General features: G+C 31.6%; 1 protein-coding gene across 1 annotated transcript; it reads right to left on the reverse strand.

The window, feature by feature from the left end:
• Window positions 1-7,124: 7,124 nt before the first annotated feature.
• LOC139847355 (uncharacterized protein At5g41620) lies at window positions 7,125-10,386 on the reverse strand. The gene is made up of 3 exons (XM_071837018.1): window positions 9,665-10,386; window positions 8,795-8,920; window positions 7,125-8,678 (listed from the first exon to the last, which is right to left on the reverse strand). Exons 1-3 carry the CDS (start codon window positions 10,097-10,099, stop codon window positions 7,347-7,349), a joined length of 1,893 nt encoding a protein of 630 aa, XP_071693119.1. The 5' UTR covers window positions 10,100-10,386; the 3' UTR covers window positions 7,125-7,346.
• Window positions 10,387-10,937: the final 551 nt, after the last annotated feature.

Here is a 10,937-nt window from a genome sequence, read left to right on the forward strand (position 1 = left end):
TATTCTCCATCATAGTCGCCATCATTATTAATTATTCAATATGATCATAACAATACCATCGTTAATCTTTAAATCTTCATCAGTGACCGTAATGGGTTTGACGGTTTTTGGTTTGTGAGTGAAACAAGCACGCATCAGTGGTATGAAAAGAGGTCGTGTAGAACAGAAATAAGCTGTAACAGATGGCGGTTACAATGAAGAAGGAGCTCGATAATAAAAGGAAGAAACAGAAATAATATATATATATATATATATATATATATATATATATATATATATATATATATATATATATATATATATATATATTATGTAAGTGGGTTTTGATCATAAAAGGTTGTGGTGATCCTGGTTCAAACAGAAACAGTGTAGAGTATCAACAACAATGATCGGTTTACGGTGGTTTACGGTGATTTATGGTGATCATTGGTTTTCAAATTCGAATTAGAAACAGAATTATATAGTGAGTAGTGGTGGCGGTCAAAGGTGGAAATGGTGATGGTTTGCGAAGGTTGATGGTATGTCTTAGTGGGTTCACGATGGTGGTATACATGGTGGTTAAAGAGGTGATTAAAGGTGGTGCATGGTGGCGATTGTAGCTGCAGAAAATAGAACCAAACAGTGGAATTAAAAATGGCAGTTTAGATGAGTTTCGTAGGTGGTGTGGGGTGTCGATGAAGGTGTTAGATGTGACAACCCGGAAATTTCTGACCAAATCTAAACTTTAATCTTTATATATTCCCGACACGATAAGCAAAGATGTAAGTTGAATCTCAAAGATTTTTAAACTGTGTTCATACATTCATTTAAACCTCGACCAAGTTTCTATGATTCACGAACCATTATATGAACAAATCTGATTATATATGTATATGTGTATATATTATAACTTGAAAACATTAACCAAGTATTAGACGTATAATACTTTACATAGACGTATTTGTTTCTTAATATATTCAAATAGTTATCGATGGAATTAGAAGATGTTATCAAATGAGTGATTTAACAGTTACATTATATGATTGCGAGTCTCTATTGAGAGGTCCACTTTGATTTAGAAAACCTTTCTTTTTAACCGTATTCGGAAAATGGTAAAGCGATTAGCATATAAGGACAATGTGTCAAATATCGAGTGTTAGACAAAAGCTAATGGAAGACTAAATTGCATATTAATCAATTGATGAAATTTCCAAATGTACGAAAACGCTTTTCGATATAATAGAACTTGTTTATTTAAAATGTCTTTGATTAAATAAACCTAGGTTGGAATATGGGTTGTTATATATATAAATAACTTGCAACGTGTATTTAAAACGTGTTCATTAAATATATATGTTTTCAAATAAGTTTAGTACACGATAGTAACTCTCGTTTGGTAATGCGATTGATATTTAAAAAGGTAATACATAAATGAATTGTATCTATTTAAGTTTTCAAATGAAAACGTTACGAGTTATAATATTTTTCTAAACGACTTTAAAACGAACTTTGAAATATATTTAGTTTTGAAAGACTAAATATTATATCATTAGGTAAATATTTCAAACATATATATTAAGTATAGATTTACAATTCTAAATAAAAATATATATATATTTTTAACTTAGTCATAAAAGGTATTGATTTAAAATAATAAATTTTGATATACAACGAGTCACTGATTTATAGAAGCAAATGACCACAACGGTCAATTTTATAAGTTACATTTTTATTAAAGTGATTTATTGATGAGTAAGTCAAATTATTAATAAGGGTACACGTCGCATAACGTAAAATGCTAGTTTTCTAAACGTACGAAAGTGCGTTCGAAAAACCGAAAGTGGTACATGAGTCAAGTGACAACGTACGAGTCATTTGAACAAAAATTACATTTTTACTACGCACGTAAATATAATATAATATTTAATTAATTCTAAAGATTAAATATAATATATATTAAATAATATATAATTTACGTAACATATGTGTAATGTATGTAAAAAAGGTGTCGGCAGCGAGTTTGTTAATGCATATGAGCTGGGATATGCAAGCATGCGATCGCATGCAAATCTCAAGGAACCCCCATGCGATCGCATGGGGGAGTTGGTGAGGTGAGGTCCTTAAAACTCACTCGATCTGGTTTCATTTTCATTTCTTCATTATCCATCTATCTATCTCTATATAGTACTCCGTGTTATTTACTTACTTATTTTATTTATTAATTTTTTATTAAAGATATATTATGATATTAATATTAGTAGTATTATTAATATACATAAAATACTACGACAAGAGGTACGCGCGAGTTAGCTCAAAACACGTTTTGTGAGTGGGTTAGGGCTAAGGGAATTATGGGTTACAGCTATGGAGGTAATGGGTATGGTTCATAGGTATGCTCGCGAGGTCAATTTAGTGTTTATCATCTCCGTTGCGTCTACGTACCTTTTCTGCAATATTGAATCTCAATATTGATACGTGAGTACTCATAAATTAACTTTTATATATTAATAGGGTATCCCTGACTAGTGCTCGAGAATATAGGATTATGCATGCTTGTACTTTTGATATTGCCATTTGATACGATATGTTGAATCTTGAATTAGTTACGTATGCGGTTGAGATAAGGTATAAGATATGCATGTCGTTAGAAAGCTAGCAAAAAATTAAGAACTTTTCATTTAGAACTCGAATGATTGCGATGAACAGATTAGAAATTATAGTCAACTGAATTTTAGTATTATTGTTAAAATGATTATCATTACTATCGTCGTTATTATCGTCGTTACTATTTTTATCTATTAATTATTATTATTATTATGATTAATAATATTATCATTTTTAAGTATAATTAGTAAAAGAATTTTTTATTGTTATTATTATTATTATTATTATTATTATTATTATTATTATTATTATTATTATTATTATTATTATTATTAATACTATCATTATGATTAAATTTTTTTTAATAGTTATTAGTATTATCATTATGATAATTATTATTATTAGTATTATTATCATTAAAAATTGATATTAGTATCATCTAACTATTATGACTAATATTATTATCATTATTATGAATGCGATATAAAAGACGACTAATAGATATTCTACAAATTGATTAGGAAATAATGATTATGAGTATCATGATGAAATTAAAATATTATAAGATATTGAATTAGATAAAATTATCGTTCTTATTATTTTTATCAATTCATTAAAAGAATTATTAATATTAAAACTATCATTTTTACTAAAATTATCATTTTTAATATAAATATCATTGTTATTATAAAATATCATTATTATTATCAACTTAGTACTATTATTAATAAAAATTATCATTTTAATATCATTTTTAGTAAATATAAATATAGATATTTTATTAGCAGAACAATAATAACTATTATTACAAAATAATACAACTTATAATTATTATTGTTATTATCGATATTATTTTATCAAATAAATATATAATACAAAGATATTTTATTACACGTAATATAATTACATGAATAAAACCTACCATTATATTTCTATGATATTAAATGAACTTTATAAATTTATTTACTTAAAATACATAATAGTATATTCTTATTTTAATATAAACTTTTATTAATAAATGACTTTTATTAATTACTTTAACAAAATCTAATAAATATATTTAAATATATTTAAGTTTAATATATTTAAGTTAAATAATAATCATGTATGGATTTTGGAAATTATTTTGGGTCAAATTGATTTTTGTTGACTTTTGCATATTAGTCTCGATCATTAGGATTGTGGTACACTATGACTTGACTTAATTTGTTAGACAAATATTGACCAACATATAAATATATATAATTAATTTAGGTTCGTGAATCTGAGGCCAACCTTGCACTTGTTCAATGATGTTATATGTATTTTTACTAAGAAATACAGTATGGTGAGTTTCATTTGCCTTTTTACCCTTTATATTTTTGGGCTGAGAATACATGCGCAATTTTTATAAATGTTTTACGAAATAGACACAAGTAATTGAAACTACATTAAATGGGTGAATGATCGAAGCCGAATATGCCCCTTTTGCTTGGTAACCTAAGAATTAGTAAACCGATCTACTAATTGACGAGAATCCTAAAGATAGATCTATTGGGCCTAACGAACCCCATCCAAAGTATCGGATGCTTTAGTACTTCGATGTTATTTTTATCATGTCCGAAGGATTTCCCGGAATGATAGGGGATATTCTTATATGCATCTTGTTAATGTCGGTTACCAGGTGTTCACCATATGAATGATTTTTGTCTCTATGCATGGGACGTATATTTATGAGAACTGGAAATGAAATTCTTGTGGTCTATTAAAATGATGAAAATGAATGATTATGTTAAACTAAAGAACTCACCAACCTTTTGGTTGACACTTTAAAGCATGTTTATTCTCAGGTATTAACGAAATCTTCCGCTGTGCATTTGCTCATTTTAAAGATATTACTTGGAGTCTTTCATGGCATATTTCGAAGAACGTTGCATTCGAGTCATTGAGTTCAACAAAGATTATTAAGTCAACTTATAGTTGGATAGTGGATATTAAGAAATTGTATGGATGCCTGTCAAATTTCGATGTAAAGAAAGTTTGTCTTTTAAAAATGAATGCAATATTTGTAAAATGTATCATATAGAGGTCAAATACCTCGCGATGTAATCAACTATTGTGAATCGTTTATAATGTATATGAACGGGTCCTTTCATTAGAAGGTGGCTCATGGTTTTGGTGATGGAGTGAGTTCTTAAGCAATAGAAAAGGAATAGAGATAGATATCAACTAGTTAACAAGTGAGTAAGTGATGTTTGATTACATATGAGATGAAGTGGTGGTGGTATGAAAGTGGTTGTATTGATAGAAGGTGGAGCATCAAAACTGTACATCACCTTTTAAAGTTTTCTCGTGAATTAAATTTGTATGCATTCTACCGACAGTTTACACGGAGAGGGTACTGTACTTCGTTGTTAATCAGTGGCGGATAAAAGTCTTCAGAAAAATCCCATATTTTTAAATTAACTATATTTATTTATTTTGATCATTATGGTATAAAATTCGATCATTAATTATTAAATAAATTTTTATATTAATTATTCACTCTCAATCCCAAGTAAAATATAAAAAGTTTTAAAATTAAATAAATAGCTCCTAAATACATTTTTACTAAGCCTATAATTTATAAAACCCATTTTCGAATCACCGTTTATTTTAAAATCATATAAGTTTGAATTTAACTTGCTTAATATCAATCGAAACATCAAACGAGTATTACAATCATTTAATATTTATTTTTAATATACTTTATTTATATATAGGGATATATTTTAAATAATAATTATTATAATATCCTATTTTTATTTTATTAATTTTTTTAATAACAATAACATATAATACTTCAAATTATATTTCGAATTATTATTTATGTATACATACACACATATCTATTTACAATTAATTGTTCGTGAAACGTCGAGAGCAGTCGAAGGTCAACTGAATATATGAACATCGTTTCAAAATTTTCTAGACTCAACATTACATACTTTGCTTATCGTATCGAAATCATATAAACATTAAGTTTAAATTTAGTCGGAAATTCCCGGGTCGTCACAATATGATTTTAACAGAGTAAGTTTATAGTGACTAACATCTGGAAACGAATGACCCAAGAGTCTATTTAAAGGTGAGAAAGTTTGTTACGTGAATGGATGACGTGGCAAACGTACCATTTATGAGTGTAACAAACTGGCGTAACAGACTTTCCTGATTTCATGGGCTTACGTGGTACAGACGCTCCACTCGCGTGCCAATGCCTAGATATTTTGGTGTACGTATGCAACCTACAGGATAGCATGTATACTTGACCAAGTTAAGGGCTTAACACATCCTAGTTTATTCTTTAAGTGTTTCTTCACGGCATCGATTAAGTTATCCTGATCCTTCTGTCCTGCCTGCCTTGTTGATGTTCTATCCGGTTCTCTTTCCCGCAAGTCATCTTATTTCTTCTTCAATATGCTCTTCACGATATTGGTGTCGTCCCTATATATGACTCCTTTCCGGTCCCGGTTCTTCACAAAACAGTTAAATCTTCTCATAAATATGAAGATTATTCTAGATACGAATCTAGGGCGTATCATTAACTAAATACACTTATGGTAGTTTGAGCAAGTTAATCAGTAAAAGTTTTTATGTTCTTGTGACAGATTATTGATTTGGATATTCGGAAACAGATACTCCTATTCATCCAAAACTCTTAAACAGTTGAAGATAAAGAAACGGTCGATGATTGTTCATGCTACTTGATCATCTGAAATACTACAAACATTTCAGATTTTTGATTGATGCAACACTATCAAATGGGCTATCTTACACAGCTTACAATTATGCAGGTTCATAATATCGATCGATTTTCACCACATTTAGGTCCAGCACATCGAAGATGTGACTTGTGTTTTGACTTTCTTATGACTTGTTTAGATGATTTGGTCATCTCAAGTTTTAGTTGGACATATCTATAAGCCTATAAATCAATTGAAATAAACTTAGGGAGGATTTTGAATGTCGCGACAGCATCAAGTCAATACTTTCAGTTCATGAAGCCAGGTCAACCTCTTTCTTTCATGGCAAATTGGCAATATATACTTCATTATATTGTTGACCAAATAAGATAAGCATAACAGGGTTCTTTTCTGCTTCAAATGTATTTAAGTATTTGTTTACTTTACAAGAACACAACAGAACCTAGCAGGCAACTTTAGGGACAAAAAAAACCAATTATTACATTTTCTGCAATTGGAAGTGAAGATAGATGATAAGAACTCGATAAGTAGACATAATCGATCAGCTTTGCTCTCTAAAAGGTCAAAGGATGACCTTGTTTCACTCCTTGGAGACACGATTAAATAAGAAGTATCCTATGTAGAGGTGATAAGATGGGCGGATCAGGCAGTATGTCAAAATGGATTTGGGTTGAACGTCTTTTTATATAAGCTTTGAAACACGCCGAGTCACATAGGGTTAGAGTAACATAAATTTCTATGTCTACTATTTATTAACTAATATTGACTCATTCATCAAGCATACAGACTTACAAGGACTGTCAACCCATTTGACCCATTAACTCATTCTTTTCATTAAATATTCATAATCCTTCAACCATTGAATTAGTTTCAACAAATTTCAAAAAGCCTCTATTTAACTATAAAAATAGTGTGTAGTATACTAATACCGATACAAGATACAAGACTTATACGTACTGAAGCCCGAAAAACACGTTACAACAACATATAGAATATGCACACATAAAAATTGGATATGCAATTTAGAATGAGACCTTGTTATTACTTTTTCACACGAGATCCCAATCGCTGACCCCTTGTTCTTGCTTCAAGTAGCTTTGACTTTAACGACGTTTGTTCCTTTGACTCTGGTTTGACTTTTGAAGACGACTCTGAAATCTCAAGATCTTCATTTGGTAGCTTTGTAGTCCATCCTCGAATCGGGCTTGGATGACTTTTCCATACGGGTTTAGTAACGGATTCATCAAATTCGTTCCCTGTATGCAAGTAATGGTTTTTAAGTAAACTATCCAAATATTTCGAGTTTAAACCCACTTCTTCTTCTGTTATTTCTGTTTGACTTTCTTGTGCTGTTTTCATTTTCGATTTCGCCTGCTCTTGACCTAATATCGCTTGAGCCATTTGTTCTTCAAACTTCACCTGCAAACTAGACGAATCACGTGCAGTTTTTTTCTTACTGTTGTTTACATTATCCTCGTTTATACGGGCAACGGGCTTATCTAGCTCAAAACAAGGTGAATCATCGCCTGCAGTTGACACGTCATCATCATCACCATCACCAGGTGGAGCGCTAGCAGCCAAATTCATAGGGATGGACTCGAGAGAATGTCGCCGTCGACCCGCGGGTCCCCCCATAGACCCTGACCCGGACTTTTGTATTCCCTTTCGTTTCACTTCAAGAAACGCTTCGATTTCCGAACTTAGCTTTTCCACCACCGATTTATTTATACCATTTGAATTTTGCTTATTTTGCATACGCTCATCGAGCCAAGATTCGGATATATGAAGAATCATTCCATCTCGGGTAGGTTTATACCCCGACCCGATTCCATTATCTGGATTTATATGCTTCAACGAATGCAATTCTTGTTCGTAGTTTTTAATCCCCCAAGCAAACTCATCACAAAGATCTTCTAAAAGTACACGAGATTTCCTCTCGTTTTCCGTGTCTTTTAAAGCGTTTGTGAGTGATGTTTTTGTCTCGTAAAGCTCCCGAGCAAGTTTCCTGTGAAGTGTCTCTGACCGTTTTCGTAATTTTCTCTCATCTTCAAGCTCCTCTCTCACAGATTGAATGGCTGCATTTGCATTAACTTGTTTATCTTCGGTTAATTGCTTCACTAAATGTTCCATCTCGTGTCGATCTGATTGACGTTCACGGGCCAGTTCTTTGATCTTGGATCGAGCCAAGTCAAGTTCCCGTTTTAAAGCTCTAACGAGAGTTATATTAGCTGCGTGTTGCTCTTCGAGACTCCAAATTCTGTTTAAAACTTTGAGAAGTTCGGTAGATGTTTTGAGACTATAACTTGTCTCACCGTTTGCTCCCTTAAACTCTATCGAACTTGTGGGAGTAACAGCAGGGTTATAAGGTGCTACCTACATAAAAACAGATTATTAGTCAAATAAACAAAGTTGCCAATCCAAAACAAGCAGATTTACATTTCAATCTAAATTTAGGAACAAATGGAATAAGATTAAAGATGATGTGATACCTCTAAGGAACTGCTACCATAACTTGCAGGTGAGACAGCTCGTACAACGTTATGATTTCTTTGAGTTTTCCGATGATGTTGCATCAATGAAGCTGCAACATGTCTTCTCAAACTACTAGCACTCCCCTGCATTTATCATAAACCAAATTCACATTATTGCCCTCATCAACCTCATGGTATTACGTAGAAACTGAATTTGAAGGTTTTTTAATGAAATTGTCTATGGTAGTATGGCACTGTTGTAACCGTGATGGTTCATTGAACATGAACCCTTAAACATTGATCAAGAACCCTTAAAATTTGATCATGAACCCTTAAGCATTGATCATAATCCCTTAAACATTGATCAAGGACCTATAAGTCAAATCAAGTTTACAACTTTATGATGAGGAAGTTTTACTTAAACATTGATCAAGAACCTAGAACCCAAATCAAAGTTCACAACTTTATGATGAAATCACTTATTCAGTTCTGCAGTCTATGTTGCACATATGATACTGCAACATATTTCCTTCTTTCATCTCCCATACATGTTAAGAACTCATAAATTAATGCTTCAGATTAATTTAATGACCTAAATAATTTCAAAATTCGAATGAATGTGATCCAAAAAAACAATCTTAAATGAGTAAAAAGACAGTTCAATTATCAAAAAAAAGGACCCCCACCCCTCACCCACCCATCAAGTCAACAATTCACAAATTTCAGAAATACCATTAATAAGATTACACCAACAACAAAAAAACAATATGCATATCAGATCCACCAATAAGAAAGAACATTTAGGCACAATAGATTCACAATAACTAAGATTCTATTAAGAAGATTAATAAAATCAATAAAGCAAAATCATTATTTGTGTAAGCATACCAGGTCAGGGGTGGGATCAGGGTTATCTTCAAGAAGATGATGGCGGTGGTGATGGTGGTGGTGGTGGTTGTTAAGCGGCAGATAACGGTGGTTCCTTCTGTTCCCACCACTATTATTGTGCATTTTAACAAAAGGCAAGTTGTACTGATGAAGCTCCCAAGCAGTAGCAGCTAATTTTCTGGCAGAAGTATCAGTTGGTAAAGAAACTGTCAAACAAAAACTTGGGTCTTTCTCCTTAACCACCAATTCTGAATCTTGGGCAATAAAGTTGCTATCTTGCACATCAAAGTTGCTAATTTGAACAGGAGTTAATTGTCCACCTTTTTTGCCTGTTATCCTCCTTAACTTTTCCCCTAACTTTTGGTGCTTTTTTGGTGGTGGCTCCTTCTCTCCCCTGCCTTTTTCTTCTTCTCCTTCTTCACTCCACTTTTTCATCTAACTTTACTTTCTTTTTTTTTCTATACTTTTATATATATATTTATATTTATCTCTCTACCCACCACCAACTTTTCTCTCTCTGGAATTTAAATAATGTTTTTATATTTTTTTTGCATATATGATCACTAGGGAAGATGTGTTAAGTTCATTGTTGTTCTGCCAACAGTGAGTGTGCAGTGGAATTGTGATAGAATCATTTGTATGGGACCCATGGGTTTCATGGCAGAAGGCTCCAATTTTGTATAATTATGGAAGTGTGTGGGGTGATGGTGTGGGGTTGATTATATGTGTTGGTCTCTTGATTAACAAATGGGAAAGAGAAACATAAAATGACTTTATGCATTATTCAAAGATTTGTTTTGGTGCTATATCTTGACAATTTTGTTGCATCTGATGTGACTAGGAATACTAAAATGTTGCTATACTTTTAGAGTTTTAGTACATATACTATTATCATTTTCAAATTTAGAATTTAAATTTTAAATAGAAATATGATTTTAAACATTATATCAAATTTTTTGGATGAGATGGGAGTTAATTTTAACATTATCTGAATTCTAAATCACAGATAAAAGCTTAATTAGTGTTCAAAGGTTCAAAATTAAATTGAGTAGTTGGATACTTGAAATCGAAGACAGGCTTCGTACACTAAACACCAGCATAATTCACTAGCCCCAAGAAATGGGTCGCTACCATATCACTGAAAAATTGAAACCGTCATGAACCAGGCGTACTGGCTCATGACCCAACCCAGAAAGATCTGGATAGAGTATAGACTACTTTTAAAGCCTGAAACGGGGCAAGCCTGTAACATATAATGTTTTGTCAAACTACA

Source organism: Rutidosis leptorrhynchoides, chromosome 5 (genome assembly GCF_046630445.1).
Source record: "Rutidosis leptorrhynchoides isolate AG116_Rl617_1_P2 chromosome 5, CSIRO_AGI_Rlap_v1, whole genome shotgun sequence".
In the NCBI taxonomy this organism is placed as follows: domain Eukaryota; kingdom Viridiplantae; phylum Streptophyta; class Magnoliopsida; order Asterales; family Asteraceae; genus Rutidosis; species Rutidosis leptorrhynchoides.